At 43.8% G+C, this 21,678-nt stretch overlaps 1 protein-coding gene across 2 annotated transcripts in view; it reads left to right on the top strand.

Moving 5' to 3' along the window:
* CALN1 (calneuron 1) overlaps positions 1–21,678 on the top strand; it is a 422,349-nt gene that overhangs the window by 387,071 nt on the left and 13,600 nt on the right. For both annotated transcript variants that reach the window (XM_025275519.3, XM_044936417.2), the window contains exon 5: positions 10,731–10,887. In XM_025275519.3, the coding sequence (XP_025131304.1) occupies positions 10,731–10,887 (157 nt within the window). The remainder of the gene's footprint in view (positions 1–10,730; positions 10,888–21,678) is intronic.

Raw genomic sequence — 21,678 nt, 5'->3', positions numbered from 1 at the left:
ATGAGTTTGAGCAAGCTTCGGGAGATGGTAAAGGACAGGGAAGCCTAGTGTGCTGCAGTCCATGGGGTTTCCAAAGAGTCAGACACAATTGAGCAACTGAACTGAAGAGAGATGTTTAATAGAAAATGCACACAGAAAACAAGCATAGCCATGTTGATGTAAAAACTGACTTTTTTCAAACAGAAAGCACTGAAATATTTTTAAATAATGGATTGGGTATACTGAAAACAAGGCACACCACGATTCTATACCCATTTCTAATGTGTGGATTTTTTTCCCCACCACAAAGCAATTCTCCATCATTAGCTGAGTGTCCTACCATCCAACTCAATTCTGACACTATCTACCCAAAGACAGTATCAGATTCCAGAAATTAAGGGCTCGATCTCACAAGACTGCCCACCCACTCCACTACCTCAGATGCCAGTCACAAGTCCAGGTTGTCACCTGTACTTCTAACTGACTGGCTATAAATCAAATGTTCCCACAACCCACTCCTTGGTTCTATTAGTTTGCTAGAGCAGCTCACAAAACTCAGGAAACCAGTTTACTTACTTGTTGTTGTTCAGTCACTAAGTTGTGTCCAACTCTGAGGCCCGGGTGGACTGGAGCACACCAGGCTTCTCTGTCCTTCACTGTCTCCTAGAGTTTGCTCAAGCTCATATCCATTGAGTCGGTGATGCCATCCAATCATCTCATTCTGTCTCCTCCTGCCCTCAATTTTTACCAGCATCAGGGGCTTTTCCAATGAGTATCAGGTAGCCAAAGTATTGGAGCTTCAGCTTCAGCATCAGTCCTTCCAATGAATATTCAGGGTTGATTTCCTTTAGGATTGACTGGTTTCATCTCCTTGCAGTCCAAGGGACTCTCAAGAGTCATCTCCAGCACCACAATTAGAAAGCATCAATTCTTCAGTGCTCAGCCTTCTTTATGGTCCAACTCTCACATCTGTACATGACTACTGGAAAAAACTATAGTTTTGACTATATGGACCTTTATTGGCAAAGTTGTGTCTCTGTTTTCTAGTACACTGTCTAGGTTTGTCATAGCTTTCCTTCCAAAGAGCAAGCATCTTTTAATTTCATAGTTTCATTCACCATCCGCTAATCCACCATCCAATAATTTTGGAGCCCAAGGAAATAAAATCTGTCACTGTTTATACTTTTTCCCCTTCAATTTGCCATAAAGTGATGGGACTGGATGCCATGATCATTGTTTTTTGAATGTCGAGTTTTAAGCCAGCTTTTTCACTCTCCTCTTTCATCCTCATCTAGAGGCTTTTTAGTTCCTCTTCACTTTTGCCATTAGAGTGGTTATCATCTGCATATCTGAGGTTGTTGATATTTTTCCTGGCAATCTTGATTCCAGCTTGTGATTCATCCAGACCAGCATTTCTTGTGACTTGCTAGATTACCAGTTTATTACAAGACTGTTAAAGGATACAAATTGATGGCCTGATGCATAGGGTGATATAAAGGCCTGATGCATAAGGTGAACAAAGAGGCATCTACCTCATGGAGCTGGGGGCCTGGCATGGCAGAGCATGGATGCATTCTGGTTTAATAACTGAGAAGGTCTCTGAACCCCCTTCTTTTGAATTATTATGAGGTTTCATGACATAAACATGATTGATTAAATCACTGACCGTGAGTGAGTGATTCAACATCCAGCCCTTCTCCACTCCCTGCATAGCAGGAGATAAGACTGAGAGTTCCAGCTATTTATGACTGATTCTCCTGGTGACCATCTCCATCTTTTGTCTGTCTGTCAGAGATTTGCTCAGTCATGTCTGACTGTTTGCAACCCCACAGACTGTAGCCTACCAGGCTCCTCTGTCCATGGAATTCTCCAGGCAAGAATACTGGAGTGGGTCGTCATTCCCTTCTTCAGGGGATCTTCCTGAACCAGGAATTGAACCTGGGTCTCCCACACTGCAGGCAGATTTTTTACCATCTGAGGCACCAGGGAAGAGGGTTTCCAAAAGTCATTTCAGTAACATAAACTCTGTTGTGGATGACAGAGGCTTGTTATGAATAACCAGATACCCACTTACGGTTCTCAGGAACTGAGGACAAGAGACCAAATATGATAACAAAGATACTCCATTGCTCTTATCACTTAAGAAATTCCAAGGGTCTGAGGAGCTGTAAGTCAGGAACAATGGACAGAAGACCAAAATATATACTTATTATAATTCCTAATATCATGCACACTTTGCCCATTCTATAATGGAGGCTGCCCATCTGTTTATCTTGATATCCTCCCAATGCCTGGGCTTTTTCGTATTCAGTACACTCTTCCCAGGTGTTACCATCCTTTCTGATGACTTTTATTTTCATCTGTATGCGAATGACTTTCAGGTCATCAGCCCATATCTGTGCGACCTACTTCCTCTTGGGCTATTCTGTTGGGTTGTCCCTCTCGAACTGCCAATGCCCACATCCACAAGTTCACATATCACCTTTCTCTTCAAGACTGTTCTCCCTCTGTTCCTATTCAGCTGAACATGAAACCCGGTGTTATCCTGACCAGTTTATTCAGCTTCAACTTCCACACACAGTGACTCACCTTGTCCACCTCTTTCTCACACAGCTCTTGAATGCTCTCTGTTGCCATAGCCCACAGTTAAAAAATGATTAAAGAAGACAGTTCTGGTGATATCAGAAAACTTTATTTAATGCTTCATGAAGCAGACAGTCTCCATTCTGAGAACAACACCATGGGGCAGAAGGCAGGAAGCTTTTGTAAGATAAGAATAAAGAACAAAGATGAGAAACATAGGAAATAGCAGATTGGCTGGGGTCACAAGGTCACCCTCGTCTGGGATGAGAAGGCCCAGAGTTGGGTTGGCATTTGGTAATTGGCTGAATGGACATCCTGGGTTTCTGGTCAAGAAAAGTGTTTACAGGGACATGAAAGTTACGTAGGTTTTGATTTGCTAATGTGACGCTTCAGGTAGAAGTGGCTTCATCTTGGGCCTGGCAGCTTCTGCAATGGCTCATCCAGGAAAGAATCCGGGAGATGCAGTCACAGGAGATGCAGGTTCAATCCCTGGGGTCGGGAAGACAAACAACCAACCAAGCTATGGGTGCACCTAGAGATTATCCTACTAAGTGAAGTCAGTCAGACAGTGGAAGACAAATATCCTATGATGTCACTTATACGTAGAATCTTAAAAAAAAGATACAAACAAACTTATCTACAAAATAGAAACAGACTCACAGACATTGAAAACAAACTTACACTTAGCAAAGGGGAGAGGGAGGGAGGGATAAATTAGGAGTTTGGAATTAACAGATGCATTCTACTATATATAAAATAAACAACAAGGACGTCCTGTATAGCACAGGGAACTATATTCAATATCTTATAAGAACCTGTAATGAAAAAGGATCTGAAAAAGAACATATATATATACATACTCACACATATATATGTACATGTATGTGTGTGTATTCTTTGGCATTGCCTTTCTTTGGGATTGGAATGAAAACTGACCTTTTCCAGTCCTGTGGCCACTGCTGAGTTTTCCAAATTTGCTGGCATATTGAGTGCAGCACTTTCACAGCATCATCTTTCAGGATTTGGAATAGCTCAACTGGAATTCTATCACCTCCACTAGCTTTGTTCATAGTGATGCTTTCTAAGGCCCATTTGACTTCACATTCCAGGATGTCTGGCTCTAGGTCAGTGATCACACCATCGTGATTACCTGGGTCGTGAAGATCTTTTTTGTACAGTTCTTCTGTGTATTCTTCCCATCTCTTCTTAATATCTTCTGCTTCTGTTAGGTCCATACCATTTCTGTCCTTTATCGAGCCCATCTTTGCATGAAATGTTCCCTTGGTATCTCTGATTTTCTTGAGATCTCTAGTCTTTCCCATTCTGTTGTTTACCTCTTTCTTTGCATTGATCACTGAAGAAGGCTTTCTTATCTCTTCTTGCTATTCTTTGGAACTCTGCATTCAGATGTTTATATCTTTCCTTTTCCCCTTTGCTTTTTGCTTCTCTTCTTTTCACAGCTATTTGTAAGGCCTCCCCAGACAGCCATTTTGCTTTTTTGCATTTCTTTTCCATGGGGATGGTCTTGATCCCTGTCTCCTGTACAATGTCACGAACCTCAGTCCATAGTTCATCAAGCACTCAATCTATCAGATCTAGGCCCTTAAATCTATTTCTCACTTCCACTGTATAATCATAAGGGATTTGACTTTGGTCATACCTGAATGGTCTAATGGTTTTCCCTACTTTCTTCAATTTAAGTCTGAATTTCGCAATAAGGAGTTCATGGTTTGAGCCACAGTCAGCTCCTGGTCTTGTTTTTGCTGACTGTATAGAGCTTCTCCATCTTTGGCTGCAAAGAATATAATCAATCTGATTTCGGTGTTGACCATTGGGTGATGTCCATGTATAGGGTCTTCTCTTGTGTTGTTGGAAGAGGGTGTTTTTTATGACCAGTGCATTTTCTTGGCAAAACTCTATTAGTCTTTGCCCTGCTTCATTCTGTATTCCAAGGCCAAATTTGCCTGTTACTCCAGGTGTTTCTTGACTTCCTACTTTTGCATTCCAGTCCCCTATAATGAAAAGGACATCTTTTTGGGGTGTTAGTTCTAAAAGGTCTTATAGGTCTTCATAGAACCGTTCAACTTCAGCTTCTTCAGCATTACTGGTTGGGGCATAGACTCGGATTACTGTGATATTGAATGGTTTTAGAAAAGGCAGAGGAACCAGAAATCAAATTGTCAACATCCACTGGATCATGGAAAAAGCAAGAGAGTTCCAGAAAAACATCTATTTCTGCTTTATTGACTATGCCAAAGCCTTTGACTGTGTGGATCACAATCAACTATGGAAAATTCTGAAAGAGATGGGAATACCAGACCACCTGACCTGCCTCTTGAGAAATTTGTATGCAGGTCAGGAAGCAACAGTTAGAACTGGACATGGAACAACAGACTGGCTCCAAATAGGAAAAGGAGTTCGTCAAGGCTGTATATTGTCACCCTGTTTATTTAACTTATATGCAAAGTACATCATGAGAAACACTGGACTGGAAGAAACACAAGCTGGAATCAAGATTGCCGGGAGAAATATCAATAACCTCAGATATGCAGATGACACCACCCTTATGGCAGAAGGTGAAGAGGAACTCAAAAGCCTCTTGATGAAGGTGAAAGTGGAGAGTGAAAAAGTTGGCTTAAAACTCAACATTCAGAAAACGAAGATCATGGCATCCGGTCCCATCTCTTCATGGGAAATAGATGGGGAAACAGTGGAAACAGTGTCAGACTTTATTTTTCTGGGCTCCAAAATCACTGCAGATGGTGACTGCAGCCATGAAATTAAAAGACGCTTACTCCTTGGAAGGAAAGTTATGACCAACCTAGATAGCATATTGAAAAGCAGAGACATTACTTTGTCAACAAAGGTCCATCTAGTCAAGGCTATGGTTTTTCCAGTGATCATGTATGGATGTGAGAGTTGGACTGTGAAGAAAGCTGAGCGCCGAAGAATTGATGCTTTTGAACTGTGGTGTTGGAGAAGAGTCTTGAGAGTCCCTTGGACTGCAAGGAGATCCAACCAACCACTCCATTCTGAAGGAGATCAGCCCTGGGATTTCTTTGGAAGGAATGATGCTAAACTGAAACTCCAGTACTTTGGCCACCTCATGTGAAGAGTTGACTTAACGGAAAAGACCCTGATGCTGGGAAGGATTGGGGGCAGGAGAAGAAGGGGACGACAGAGGATGAGATGGCTGGATGGCATCACTGACTCGATGGACGTCTCAGTGAACTCCGGGAGTTGGTGATGGACAGGGAGGCCTGGCGTGTTGCGATTCATGGGGTCACAAAGAGTCAGACATGACTGAGCGACTGATCTGATCTGATCTGATGTGTGTGTATAACTACATCACTTTGCCCTACACCTGAAACTAACACAACACTGTAAACCAACTATACTTCCATAGCAACAACAGCAGCAACCGAGCTCCTCATCATGGCATACAGGTATTTATTGACTAGCACCTCAACCACAACCCTCACCTCATCCCCGAAACCCTTCTGCTCCAAGTCCTTAGATGAACTCAACATATGGATGTTTGATGGACATTTCCTAGGGGTTTCAAGCCATCCTGGGCTGCCCTTGTCACAACCAGTTATCCCACTGAATTGAAATTTCTCGTTTGCTTGCCTTTTAAGAGCAGGATCAACATCTTGCTCATCTCTGTGACTCCATTACAGTGTCTGGTGAGGAGCTGGCCTCCATAACCATTTGTTGAATTAGGAACTCAGTCGTCTTGCTATAAAGAAGAACCTCATTTAAAAAAATATTAGGACTAAGAAAACAATATATGGAGATGCGATTCTTTTCCACAGACTGTAATGCATTACTCATGGTCTTTGACAATTCAAGTCAAAGAAAATAAGGTTACAGGAGATACAGATTATAATTATAAGACTACATAATATAATTAACAAGGGCAACTATATTTGTGTAATTAACTCTACAGAGACTTTACCATATTGGGAAACTGCTTAGAGTCCTAAAAACAGCAGATGTACAGGTTACATTCTTTAACCACGATCCACTAGAAACAGAAGAAACAACAAAAATCACACCTAGAAGGAAGACAAATCAGGCTAAAAATACAAAATGAAATATAAGAAGTATTGAGAGAAATGTAAAATTGTGGTACTCTTGTGCATAGTTCCATGCTAACAATAATGAAAACCTTTCTGCTGCTTTTCTGAGAAAGGACATAATTTCAAAATTGACTCAAGAAAAATGGATTGTCCATGATGGAAAAAAAACTTGTTGGTACTGTGCCCATACTGTTTTATAGTGATTTCTTTCAAACTTGTAAAAGATCTATTATGACAATACAGAAAACATGGAATTCTACTCAACTGATTTTGCTTAAATCATAGTATTCTAACATTCAACCTGATACAGAGAACCAAATTAAAGGAAAACTATAGATTTCTGGAATCTCCATTTTTCCTTCTCTTTTTACAGCCCTTGAAGTTCTTTTCACCTAATACCTGAATTTCGGCAAATTCTCAGCTGGGGAGAATTTTTCAGACACTGCAGTCCTTCAATTGGTCTTCCAGGAACTGGCTGCTCATTTTCTCAGTCTCTTTGATGTTGTCACTCTTAGTTTCTAACCGTGGCAGAGGGACCCCAAATTTCCCATCTGTGAGGTCCATCATCCTCACCATACATTTTTCCAGGCTTCTCTCAACATCCAGGCTAACAACCACACATTCTCCTCTCAAATCTAAAGGGAGATGATGTCATGGGTCAACCCTAAGTGTATCTCGGAATTCACTTTCACAGTCAATTAAACTGTGATGCAGAAAACAAATCCACTTACACACACACTCCCCCTTCAATTATTCTCACTCATATAAATGGCTTTGAGCTCGAGTCATTTAGGTTTCTAGCAAGTTCCAGTAACCCAATTTAATTTGTCAATTAAATTATTGAAAGAAAGGTGTCAATTGCTTTACAAAGAAATCAGGGAGAAAATGTCTTTTTTAAAAAGACAATTTAAAAGACATTTTCAAAAATGTCTCAAACTTCCTTTCATTATGATCTGGTCTAACTTCAGTCATTGACTTCTGTATTCAGTCTTGGGTGAGTTATCCTGCAGAAATCCTAAAGGTGTAGTGGCTGACAACCAGGTTTATTTCTCACTCAAATTACACACCCCTTGTGGATTAGCTCCATGTTGCATTCACTCTGGGGGCCAGGATGAAGGAACACCCCCTATTTATGTGCTTTTGTGGCAGAAGAAAAAGAGAAATGGCAGGACACACCGATGGGTTTGAAAGTTTTCCTTGGAATTCCATCACTTTCATATACAAATTTCACTCTCATTTTATTGGCCAAAGCCTGGTGCGAATGGGCAGGGAGACATCCTCTGACAGGAAAGGGGAAGAAATCATTGGAAATAATATAACCTGTTACAGCCTGCACTCTTTTCCTAAATATTCACTTCCCTTCCTTCGGACACAAAAATGTATTCATCCCCTCCCCAAGGAAGACACTCAGAAGTCCCACCCGAGGACAACGGAAGACTCAAGATCTAGAATCTCAAGATGTACGTGACTTCTCTTGATCTGGAGACATATGAGCTTATGGAGACAAATTACCCTCCCCTGCCACCATGCACACACACGTATAATAATGGCAGAGTTGGGCTAACCACCAAGAATGTGCTCATCCAGAAAACAAACAATGGAAGATACACATCAGTCAAAGCCTCAGAGCAATTCTGAAATCCTGTTGAACAGACCTTGGGGTGAAGAATGTTACTTGATTAGATTAGACCCTAGTTCTGTTTCCTGGTGGCTCAGGTAGTAAAGAGTCTGCCTGCAATGCAGGAAACCCGGGTTTGATCCCTGGGTCAAGATTTCCTGGAGAAGGGAATGGCCACCCACTCCAATATTCTTCCCTGGAGAATTCCATGGACAGAGGAGCCTGGTGGCGCACAGTGCATGGGGTCTCAAAGAGCCGGACACAACTGAGCAACTTTCACTTTTTGGAGGGCTTCTGTGGCGGCTCAGATGGTAAAGAATCTGCCTTCAATGCAGGAGACCTGGGTTCATTTCCTGGGCTGGGAAGATCCCTGGGCTGGGAAGATCCCTGGAGAAGGGAATAGCTGCCCACTCCAGTATTCTTGCCTGGAATATTCCATGGACAGAGGAGCCTGGCAGGCCACAGTCCATGGGGTCATGAAGACTCAGACACAACTGTGTAAGTCATGTAGAAGGGTTCCCTTTTCTCCACATCCTCTTCAGCATTTATTGTTTGTAGATTTTTTGATGATGACCATTCTGACTAGTGTGAGGTGGCAAAGGTTTTGCACAGCAAAGGAAACAATAAACAAGATTAAAAGACAATCCTCAGAATGGAAGAAAATAATTGCAAATGAAACAACATGACAAACGGTTAATCTCCATAATATATAAGTAGCTCATACAGCTCAATATCAGGAAAACAAAGAGCCTAATAAAAAAAAATGGGCAGAAGACCTAAACAGACATTTCTCCAGAAAAGACATACAGATGTCCAATAAACACATGAAAAGATGCTCTACATTACTAATTATTAGAGAAATGCGAATCAAAACTACAATGAGGTATCATCTGATTTATTTCACTCTGAGTTCATTTCTTTCTTGTAGATGAGCAACCACTTGCAACTAGACCCTGCTGCATCCAAACTTTTTACCTAAAGCCACAGACTTATTCAATATGTATCTACCCTCTGAGTTATCACAGGCAACAGTTTTACCAAATGTTTTGCTACTGCGTAACATGGGTTGTTATCTTCGCAGCCACCAACACCATTTTCTTTCTTTCTTTTTTACTTTTGGCTGCACTGGCTCGGTGTCACCGTGTGCAGGCTTTCTCTAGTTACGGAGAGCTGGGGTTACTCTCCAGTTGTGGAATACGGGCTTAGTTGCCCCAAGGCATGTGGGATCTTCCTGGACCAGGGATCAAACTGGTGTCCCCTGCATTGCAAGGGAGACTCTTAACCACTGGACCACCAGGGAAGCCCCCAGTACTGTTTTCTTATTTCCCACTGCCTGCCTGACCCGGGAATCCACACATCATATTTTAGAATTTTTGTTATGGTAGCTTCTCATTTCTGTGTACTAATTTCTGTATTGTTGACTCAAACCAAGTTATACCATGGTAATAAAGAAGCCCCAAACCTCTGTGGCTAATAATGACAAAGGACATTTCTTACTCACATGACTTTTCCTTTATGGGCTGTCTTCTCCACTTTATCCTCATTCTGGGACCTGTTCTTTTTAGGGCATGCTGTTCTCATCGAAGAAGGAAAAGGTCACAGACTAGAACCACATGATGGCTCTTAAAGTGTCTAATCGATAATACCCTACGTGAGTTCTACTCTTGTTTCATTGGCCAAAAAAGTGATAGAACCAAATCTGATAGAAATGGAGCAGAAAGGTTAATCTCCCTTGCAGGGGAAGAACATAAGTGGAAACGTTACACCTTTTTCTCAGGTGTTCTGCATAAACATGACTTTGAGCATGCAAACGCGCATTTTATCTTGTTAGAACAAGATACATGCTTAGAGCAAGATGAGAGTTGCTGGTTTCTTGGAAGGTTTAAAACTTTCTAGAGACATATGCATTGTCTGAAGTGTGACACAACTCCAAAGTACGTGAGGTGTGGAGGGGTGATAGCAGATGGCTGGATGAGCAGGAAGAAGCCAAACGAGCAGGTGGTGTGTTTTTCACCAGGAGTCTCGATGGAGCGGGGAATGTCGCACTCCCTGAATTCTGAGAAGTTCCTGCAAGTTCACAAGTGTGCTTAAAGCTGAGTGTGGCGGAAAACTGCTCATCTGATGTCTTGAAAAGCTGGGACAAGTTTGCGTAGAGGAGGCTTGGGACTTGCTAGTCATGTCCCAGGTGGCGCTAGTGATGAAAAACCCATCTGCCAAGGCTGGAGATGTAAGATGTAGAAGATCGAATCACAAGACACAGGTTGGGGAAGATCCCCTGGAGGAGGGCAGGGCAACCCACTCCAGGATTCTTGCCTGGAAAATCCCATGGACAGAGGAGCCTGGTGGGCTACAGTCGATGGGGTCACAGTTGGACACGACTGAAGCAACTACGCATCATACATCATGCCCCAAGCTGAGTTCTCACCCCCATGTGCCCAGACCTTCTCATGCCCCTTTTATCTCCACAGTTCGACATGCAGAGGATAACTCTGGAAGAGTTGAAGCACATCCTCTATCATGCTTTCCGGGACCACTTAACGATGAAGGACATTGAGAACATCATCATCAACGAGGAGGAGAGCCTGAATGAGACCTCGGGGAATTGCCAGACAGAGTTTGAAGGCGGTAAGTACCCTTGTTTTTTTAATCATCAGTATTTAGTTAAAAAATGAAGTGTTTATTTTATTTTTTATATTTATTTATTTATTTGACTGCATGGGGTCTTGGGCTTCCCTGGTAGCTCAGATGGTAAAGAATATGCCTGCAATGTGGAAGACATGGGTTCAATTCCTGGGTTGGGAAGATCCCCTGGAGGAGGGCATGACAACCCACTCCAGTATTCTTGCCTGGAGAATCCCCGTGGACAGAGGAGCCTGGCGGGCTACAGACCATGGGGTCACAAAGAGTTGGACTGAGCACATACATGGGGTCTTAGTTGCATCATGCAGGGTCTTCTATCGTGGTACACAGGCTCAGTAGTTGAGGTGCTTGGGCTTGGTTGCTCCACAGCATGTGGGAGCAACTTAGTTCCCTGACCAGGGGTTGAATCCATATCCCCTACATTGCAAGGTAGATTCCTAACCACTGGACCACTGGGGAAGTTCCCAGTAAGTACCTTTGCTTCTGCTCTCTGCCTGCTTTGGAAGAGGCCAACGCTTCCACATCCTCTGGATGAAAAATGTGTTTACAGACTCCTGGGTTGAAGTGGCCATGGATGGAACCCACAAATCCAGGACCAAAGCTAAAAGATCCTTTGTGCAAAGATGCAGTAGGTTTCTGTTTTTTCTATTTTTCCTCCAAACTCTGAATTTTTGCAAGACTTGTGTTGACCCTTCCTTCCTTTGCTGACTCTCAGGTCTGTGACTTGCTGAGGGGCTTAGTGATGTGGGCCTTTAGTTAGTGGGGCCACTTGGGTGGTGAAAAGAGCCTGTTTGAGCTACTGGATCAAGTTGAGTAGCTAATTGTGTGACCTTGGGCAAGGGGTGTAGCTTCTCTGAGTGTGTATCCTCACCCGTAAACATCAGGATAGTTACATCTACTTCACAAGATCCTTAGAAATGGATTACTTTTATGCTATGGTCTCTGAACACACTGGCCAAAAAAAAAAAAAAGCCATACTCATGAGAAAAACTTTGATGAACCCTACCAAGTAGTTACAGAAGAAATAGCTTCTCCTAGGGCCAAAAATGAGATCATGAGAGGTCATTTCTTTTAGGTTCATGAAAGAAAAATAAAGCCTACCTTATTCCCTAATCAGTAGAGAGTTCCAGGGAAGTTAAATAATTGAATCCCTCTTTCCAACTTTGAAAGTCAGAGCTGTTAAAACTCTGATGTACAGATATTTTTTAAAATTACCTTAAAACAGCATAGCAGGCTACCAGCAATTTTTAACTTAAGGTTGAGACTTTTTAAAAAGGTCTACTACTTTCTTCTGTGTTTTTTTTTTTTTTTTTTTCCTGAACATATTGCGACAAGCCAATATGTGCAGATGGTAAGCTGTCACAGAAAGACCAGAATGCAATTTGGTTCCCTGGTCTTGGAGTTGCTGCATTAGAACCGGCTGAACCCCACAGCAGGCAGACAACATGGGGCTGAGTTAGTCCTGGGCACCTGTGGGCCCTGTCTGGGCTGAACTGTTGCGGGAAATGGCTTATCCTCCGCGATGGCAGAATTAACCGAAGTCTGGGAACTAGGCAGGAGATTGGGGTAAACTTAAGAGCAATGCATCCTTGTTAAAGGTGTTCACGTGCAAAGATTTCAGAAGTGCTGGCTTCCCAGGTGGTGCCAGAGGTAAAGAACCCATCTGCCAATGCAGGAGATGCAGGTTCAATCCCTAGGTCAGGAAGATCCCCTTGGAGGAGGGCATGGCAACCCACACCAGTATTCTTGCCTGGAGAATCCCATGGACAGAGGAGCCTGGCGGGCTATAGCGCATAGGGTTGCTATGAGTCGGACACAACTGAAGTGACTTGGCATGCAGTGTACACAGCAAAAAAACCCACTTGTGGTTCCAAAGGTGCCTTGGTCACCCTGCTTGGGACCTGGGCCATAGCATCAATGACTGCATTTGGAGTTGGAGCCACGCAGACCACACTAGGGCAGGAAGGTCACAGCCAATGCCATTTACAGCTGGGCAGGCAGGGGAAGTGGGAGGCCGAACAAGGGTGAGGAGGGCAGGGATTGGATTAAAATTTCGGATAACAGCAGGCGTGGCTTCTCCGTTCCATCTGGTTCTTAGCTGATAAACTCGGTGCTCACACAGTAGAAGCATTGGGGGGGTGGGCCCCAGCTGTCAGACACACTTTTGAGACGGGTAGGAAGAGTATTTCTGGGCATTGCTTTTTTCCACAAGAGCCTTTGTTTATGGATCGGTGTTTTATTCAGAGAAATGTCACAAGTCTTAGTAATTTGAGAAAGGTCAGACTGCCCTGGGAAATCATCTGAACTCTAAGCACTGTCTTTTTATTACCCAAAAGCTCATCTATTAATAAAATAAATGGCTGACTTAGGGGTTTCCTGGGTATGCTTTAATGATTAGTTCATATAGGATTAGCCACAGTTCCCATTTAGGGGTGATTGATAAGGACCAGGAAACTGTGCTTTAAAATTCATGGTCTTATTTAATAAAAGAAATATTATTTGTGATTAGCACCCTGCTTTCTTGAGTGACCTATGTGACCTTGATTACACAATCCCTTTTATGTATTTTCACGGCAGAGAGGGTTTTTAAAGTACGTCAGCGCTTTTCAGCCCCAAACACAGCCTCATGTGTTTAGTGGTAAGATTTTTCCAACCTGGGATATGATCCATGTCACCAGTGCATTTATTTAATGCCTGCAGCTCTCCCTAGATTCAGGAAGGAGCCTCCCCGATTTCACTCTGGGCAACGATGCCTGGAAAGAGACGGACACACAGACACAGAATTCACCCTGGTGCCCTAGGACCGAGAGAGTTCACTTGAGACCTTGTGGTGACCTTGGCCTTCTCCCTTCCATCTTTCCCCTCTGCCTGCTGCCCTAAACAGGGGCCTGTTGGCAGTTTGAGCCTCTCCCTGCTTTTACCGCCGTCTGATGGCCTAATTGCATGGCTTGTGCTTCCTGAATCTTCTTGGCCTTCAGCTGTTTAGGCTGACGCATCCTGCCAGCGGTCAACCTCTTCCTGTCTGCTCTCACCCTTGATCCAGGCTGCACGCTCGCCTGTCCAGTCACTTCACCTGTAGCCTGGCTGACATCTCAGAATCCCCCTCCAACCTGGCAGTATCCACCATCACACATCTTGGTTGGTAAATGCAGCATCTAACTCTGAAGGGACATGGTGGTTTCCTTTCTTTCTTTCAGTGATGGACCTCTTTCTTTATTTTTGACTGCACTGGGTCTTCGTTGCTGCTCAAGGGCTTTCTCTAGTTGCAGCGAGTGGGGGCTACTCTCTAGCTGTGGTGCATGGGCTTCTCATTTCTATGGCCTCTCTTGTTACAGAACATGGGCTCTGGGTGGCACAGGCTTCAGTAGTTGTAGCTCCTGAGCTCTAGAGCACAGGCGCAGTAGTTGAGGCACATGGGCTTAGTTCCTCCGCGGCATGCGGAATCTTCCTGGACCAGGGATCAAACCCTGTCCCCTGCATTGGCAGGTAGATTCTTAACCACTGGACCACCAGGGAAGTTCCGCGATAGAACTCTTCTCTCTCCAAATTTTATCTTCTCAGCAACCCCAAGTGACCGATGGAGAAAGGGAGTTGGGACATTCCCCCAGACCTCAGAGCCCTGCTCCCAAGCCACCTCCCCTCTTGCTGCTCCCCACCCAGGACGCTCTCTCTTCCTCCTCCTCTTTTTAGAGCTTTGCTGAAGCCAACATATTCCCATGCTGATTAGCTTGCCTGTAAAGCTGGATGACCCATGGTGCTTGGAAATTCTGCTCTATTTGGTATCAGAGGAAGGAATCAAGGAGGAATAAAAACCTAAAGATGCAGGAAGTCTTTGCCTTAAAAAGGTGAAAGGGCACATCTGTTTCAGAGCAAAGAAGGAGGAGATAGCCAAGGAAACAGGCATTTTGCAGCAGAGTCAGAATCTGAAGAAGCCCACGTCAGATGTCTTGTAGCTCAGCAATGCTGGAGCTTCTGGAGTGTGAAGGAAGTTTGAAAATGCTGTAGTGTGAGCCCCTTAGAAATTAACAGGAGGGTTTTCAAAGGCCGTCAGCATCATTTTATGTCAGTGACTGTATTTTTTTAAAGGTCACTAGCCTTTTATTTATTTATTTAACAGTGAAAATGTGTTAGTCACTCAGTCGTGTCCGACTCTTTGCAGTCACATGGACTGTATAGCCCACGGGGCTCCTCTGTCCATGGGATTCTCCAGGCAAGAATACTGGAGTAGGTAGCCACTCCCTTCTCCAGAGAATTTTCCTGACCCGGGGATCAAACCCAGGTCTCTTGCATTGCAGGCAGACTCTTTACCATCTGAGCTACCAGGAAAGCCCATTTAACACTGAAGGCTTTTAAAATATATATATGTGTGTTTATTTGGCTGTGCCACGTCTTAGTTGAGGCACGCGGAATCTTTAGTTGTGGCACGTGGGATCTAGTTCCCTGACCAGGGATCAATCCGCAGGCTCCCTACATCGGGAGCCTGGGGTCTTAGCCACTGAATCACCAGAGAAGTCCCTCAATGGCTATATTTCTCACTTTTATGAATCTTGGGTCTGATACTTTCACAAATGTGTTCAGATTCTGATCATTAAGTTAGGAAGTATTGATTATTCCACACGAATGGAAAAATTTGAATAAACAGGTCAGGAGTCCAAAGGGTGAGGTGCCTCTGATAGGAGAAGTTTCGGGGGCAGTTGTCTACTTTTTAGGTTTCATTTTGCTTTAGTTTCATTTTATTTGTTGGATTTGTAGGTCAACACAGACCACACACCCACTCCACCCCACCTCATGCACACACAGCCCTTCGCATAATCCGATCTGCCTTATCTTCATGGTAGGTAGGGCTCTGCAATCATTAGGTAAGCATTACTTTTCTCATCTTCTCCCACAGAAAGGACAAGAGGAAATAGGATGAAATTCCGAGTTACATATAAGGAAAGTTTTCCTGACATCTTCAGGAAGTCCTGAATTAGAGCCTCACAGCATGGGTAGATTTTCCTAAAGCCCCAGAAGAAGTCATTTACAGAAAACCCCAGGAAGGCAGAGAAGAGCCTAGAACACTCTAGAAGAATCTAACACAAAGATTCTGATGTGGACTTCCCATCATTCACACCTGGTTTAATAGGGAGAAAATCATCAACTTGAGTCAGACACTTGACCAGGTGTCAGTCCACATCTGGGTGCTTTGGGTAATAGGTTGTTAACCCCACTAAGTTCAGGGGCTCCCTGGTGTTACCCAGAGTTGGCAGTCTCTGTGTCCCCAATCCAATGAGACTATTTCACTAAAAGTTGAATTTCCAGGCCCTCTCAACCCCTCGTTTTTAAAATTCCTTTCCTAAGATAGAATAAACTGATGTACTAATGTGTTGTCAGTATTTGTGTCCCAATTGTTTGGTGAAATAGATAGGTCAGCATCTGCCAGCACAGGTCAGATATAAGACTTTGTGACCACTCACAATGCCCACTCACCATCCATCCCAATTGTGCGTGCTCAGTCACTCAGTCGTGCCCAACTCTTTGTGACCCTATAGACTTCAGCCCGCCAGGCTCCTCTGTCCACGGGATTCTCCAGGCAAGAATACTGGAGTGGGTTGCTGTGCCCTACTCCAGGGGATCTTCCCGGCCCAGGGATCAAACCCTCGTCTCCTGCATCTCCTGCATTGGAGGCAGATTCTTTATCCACTGAGCTACCCGGGAAACCCATTTATGCTAATAAGGGAGGTTTAAGATGGTTTGCTTTGGTTGGACCACCTGTAATCACTGGCTATTTTGACTCTGGAGAACATAAGCTTGGTGACACTAAGGCACAAATTTCACATTTTATTATTTGGTTCCAGTCACTTGACATATATGCAATTAAGTGGCCTTGTGTTTGAATCATCTATTCTCCCATCACTGATGCCTTTTTCAGAGTTCTTACAATAAATCATGTTGAATGTTAAGTTCAGTAGTGTTTGCTTCCAGAATGTTTACTGCTTCACTCACATTGGCCTGTCTAGGAGGACTGGAATAAGGGATAGCTGTCTGGCATGCCTTCCAAGTGCTGTTCATTTGTTAACACACTGGCCCCCAGGCAACAGATGAGGAAACCGAGACTCAGCAAGGTGGTCATTTATCCAAAGTCAAACAGCGAGTAAGGATTTGAATCTGGGTCCACCTGACCAAACCATGCCCTGGCTCTCCATTCGTGGTCCTGAGTCATTTCCTCAAGCTTAGGCATTTCAAAGACACTTTACAGAATGGCTCTTCGCTGTCCTTACTCCTTTTCCATTTCTTCGAATGAAATCATATTATTAACATATCTGGAAGTTGAGTAGAATTGCATGCAGCAGGATCTGTGTGTGAGCCCTTTCAAGACACATCCCTCAAGTGTTGTCCCTAAATGGAATACCAGCTGTCGGAGTTCTGTAGACAATCTGACAACATGCACGGGAGAGGGAAATCAAGCAAAAGTCATCAACTGGGGAATTAATAGTTTCTCTGAAAGCCACAGCAGAGCTCTTCCGTACCATTCAGCATGATGGACAAGGGAAACAACTGTCAGAGGGGTGACCCAGGCCAGGCAGCCCCAGAGGACTCCTATGCAGTCATTCGGGTTCTCTTCTCTGCCCTGTGTAGACTAGCCGTGTGATCAAGGGAACTTACTTTAAAACTCTCTGAGTTGTGCAGACATAAAGAACAGAGTTTTGGACACAGTGGGGGAAGGAGAGGGTGGGACAATTTGAGAGAGTAGCATTGAAACATACATTGAAAGTAAAAGTCACTCAGTTGTCTCAGACTCTTTGCGACCCCATGGACTATACAGTCCATGGAATTCTCCAGGCCAGAATACTGGAGTGGGTAGCCTTTCCCTTCTCCAGGGGATCTTCCCAACCCAGGGATCGAACCCAGGTCTCCCGCATTGCAGGCAGATTCTTTACCAGCTGAGCCACAAGGGAAGCCCAACATATACATTACCATTTGTAAAATAGGTAGCTGGTGGGACTTTGCTGTATGATGCAGGGAACCCAAATCCGGTGCTTGGTGACAACCTAGAGGAGTGTTGATGGGGTGGGAGATGGGAAGGAGGTTCAAGAGGTAGAGGACATATGTATACCTATGGCTGATTCATTTTGATGTATGGCAGAAACCAACACAATACTGTAAAGTAATTATCCTCCAATTAAAAATAAAATTTAAAAAAATGCCCTGCATTTAGCACAATGACACACATAGCAGGTACTCAGCAAATGTTTGCTGAATGACTGAAAAAAATAAAACTCTCTGAGTCTTTTTTTTTTTTCTTTCCATCCATCCCATGGAAAGATTGGACAATGGTGGTCACAACTAGATTCAAATACTTCTGGGCTCCTTGAAAGGTCAAAAAGAATTTTGCAGCTGTGTCTCCTCAAGTCATCCCTGCTGAAATCAGAGTGTCTCTGTTGGATGTCAGATGGACATCTGGATTTGGAGACCTGGCCGTGCACCTTGGGTTTCACATGCCTATCCGGCTGAAAAGGGCATGGCGTGTCACCCACACCATCTGCTCCCAGCTCAGTTGGGGGTGATAACTTTACTAAAATAAAACCTGTTCTCCTGGGGTAGGTGTCGGAGGCTAAGGGGTAGGTGAGGTCCATGGCAGGTAGTGAGACAGAAGACAGTTTGAAAGAAAGTTAGGGCTTTGGACCAAAAAAAAAAAGGATTTTCCTTCTACTATTTGGGGACCTATCAAAGCAAACCTGTAGGGAGGTTTTTCTGGAGCCATGAGTGAAGAGTGAGGAGATTCTGAGATACATGATAGAGACCTGGGGAGGTCTCTACCCTCCCTATGCTCTATTTATTTTTTATACATTGGTATGATGGTTAACAACTCCAGCTTTGAGCTCTGGACAGGGCTTTCTTAAAATCTTGCCTCACCACATACAGGTTACATGAGCAAAGCACTTAAATAAATACTAAGAGCTGAATTTTCTTCATCTATGAAATGGGAATCATATCATGACCTACCTCATATGGTTGTTATGAGCATATAACACATGAGAATTTTTTTAAATTAATTTATTTTAATTGGAGGACAATTCCTTTACAATATTGTGATGGTTTTTGCCATACACCAACATGAATCAGCATAGGTAAACGTGTGTCCTCCCCATCCTGAAACCCCTCCCACCTTCCTCCCCACCCTACCCCTCAAGGTTGTCTCAGAGCACCGGCTTTAGGTGCCCTGCTTCATGCATCAAACTCACACTGGTCATCTGTTTTACATATGGTAATGTATATGTTTCAATGCTATTTTCCACATGAAAATATTTAGTACAATGCCTAACACATGGCTCAGCCGATAAAGAATCCGCCTGCAGTGTAGGAGACACAGGAGATGAGAGTTCAGTCACTGGGTCAGGAAGATCCCCTAGAGAAGGAAATGGCAACCCACTCCGGTATTCTCGCCTGAAAAATCCCATGGACAGAAGAGCCTGGCGGGCTACAGTCCAAAGGGTCACAAGCAGACACGACTGAACATGAGCATGATTTAAAAAAACAAACAAACAAAAGCACTCAAAACAACCAACCAAAAAAAAACCTGGCCAATCCCTGGTCCCAGTTCTCTTCTTGTTTGTTTGTATTTTTCAACCTGGAGACATTGCAGAGTATGTAATGCTGGAACGCCACATCTTTGAAAAATGGTCCAGGGACCAAATTTACAGGGTTTGAACCATATCCTTTTGATATGTAAAGTCAAGTCCTTGCCAACATTGGAGTTCCCATGAATATTGGTCAAGACTCTTTTGCTTGTAAGTAACAAAAACTCAACCCAGACTCCCTCAAACTAAAAGACACTGGCTCAAATAATAGGGGAAGTCAAAGGGATGAGCTTTGGTTGACCTGGACCCAAAGAGTTCAAGCAACATTCTCTCCCTCCCCTCATCTTGCTATCTCTCTCTCTTTGTTCTGTCTTCTCTCTTGGCATCATTCTTGAGCAGGCTCTCTCTCCCCAAGGTAAACAGGATTCTCTCTGTTAAGATTCAGTTCCATTCTGAAAAGGGACTCCAATCAAATCTGTGTGGCCTGTGTGCCTACCTCTGGACTAAGCCAAGAGCTCAGGGTACTCTACTAGCAATCTGGTTTGTTATGGGGGAAAGGTGAGGCCCTGGATTGAGAATTCCACCAGGTGCAAAGGCACAGATCCCTAAACCAAAAGATAGATTTTGCTACATGAGGAGGAAGGACGACTGGAAAGGTCACAATAACACCTGGCCACACCACACCAAGGATCCTTGGAGGACCCGCAAAGCCAGACACAGCTGTCCGACCTCTAGAAACCTGAGAAGGTTTTGTAGAGAAGAGACCAGCTCATACCCACACAATTACAGGTGGCCTGTCCTCCTCCTATGAAAGCATCATAAAATGCACAATCCTGTTTCCATAGAGACCACATCCTCCACCTCTAACTTCAGGTCTTATGTGGGTGCCTGGCCATTTCTGTTATCACTGATGTATAGAAAAATCTCTTTCGTGAGCTCTTAATTAGTTCCACTCTAGGCTATGGAACTATCCAATTTCATACAATCATAAAGTGTCAGACTTGGAAGGATCACAGACCTCTAATAGCTCCCAGACCTGCTGGGTCTGGTTTATGAGTGAGAATCACCTGAGCTGGGTTTTATATTGTTTTACCGTTTCCTTGGGCCCCAGACTCCCTGCCAGGACTATCACTTACGTGGGTCTGTGTTGAGGCAATTAGCCAGAATTATTATGATCCTGATTTGCCTTACTTGGGAGCCTGTGTCTCTGAAAATTGAAGCCAGAAAGATTTTGAACCCATTCTATCTAGGATCACCCAGCTGATCAGTGGCAAAATTGGTGTAGACTCCTGTCTCTGGGAAAAAATTCAAGAGCTACTGCCTGGCATTTGCCCAGTGGAGCTGTGTGAAACTCTGTTAAAATAAGAAGGGAAAGGAACAGTCTATCACTAGACCTTTACACACCCAGGTCCCGTCACAGCAGCCAGGAGTCTGCTGAGGTGCACAGATTCACTAATGAGCTTTCAAGAAAACAGGAAACCTCGCTTCTATGTCCTCCTGTGTCAACCTTCCCCGATGCACATTTCATCCCCATGTATTTTCTGGACTCCTACTGTGACATCTATGTACTATGTACTATGTAGAAAGAGATCAAAATCTAGCTGAGGGACTTCCCTGGTGATCCAGTGGCTAAGAACCTACTCTCCAGTGCCAGGGACCGAGATTCAATCCCACACTAAGTCCAGGAGCTACGATCCCACACGCTGCAGGGTGACTAAGCCCACATGCCACAACTCCTAAAGCCCACGTGTCTAGAGCCCATGCTCTGCAGCAAGAGAAGCCCCTACATGCTGCAATTAAGCCTACATGCTGCAATTAAGACCCAACACAGCCAAAAAATTATATATACACACACACACACTCAGGAGAAAGACATAGAAAAGATCACCAATAGAGTGATGTATTCTTGCCATTTTAAGTGTTCAAAAAGATCCAAGAAGGAATAGGTTTCTTGAGAAATTAAACACAGAGTTACCATATGACCCAGCAATTCGGCTCCTAAATTTGTACCCAAGAGAACTGAACACACGTCCACACAAACACTTTTATCAGTACATGAACGTTCACAGCAGCATTATTTAAAATAGCAAAAAAAAAAAAAAAAAAATAGAAACAATGCAAATGTTGGTGAATGGATAAGCAGTATGTGGCACATCCATTCAATGGAATATTATTCAGCCACAAAAAGGAATGAAGTACTCATCAGTGCTACAGC

Source organism: Bubalus bubalis, chromosome 24 (genome assembly GCF_019923935.1).
Source record: "Bubalus bubalis isolate 160015118507 breed Murrah chromosome 24, NDDB_SH_1, whole genome shotgun sequence".
NCBI classification, from domain to species: Eukaryota; Metazoa; Chordata; class Mammalia; order Artiodactyla; family Bovidae; genus Bubalus; species Bubalus bubalis.
The sequence above is the reverse complement of the archived record's forward strand: the minus strand, read 5'-3'. Positions and strand labels throughout refer to the sequence as shown.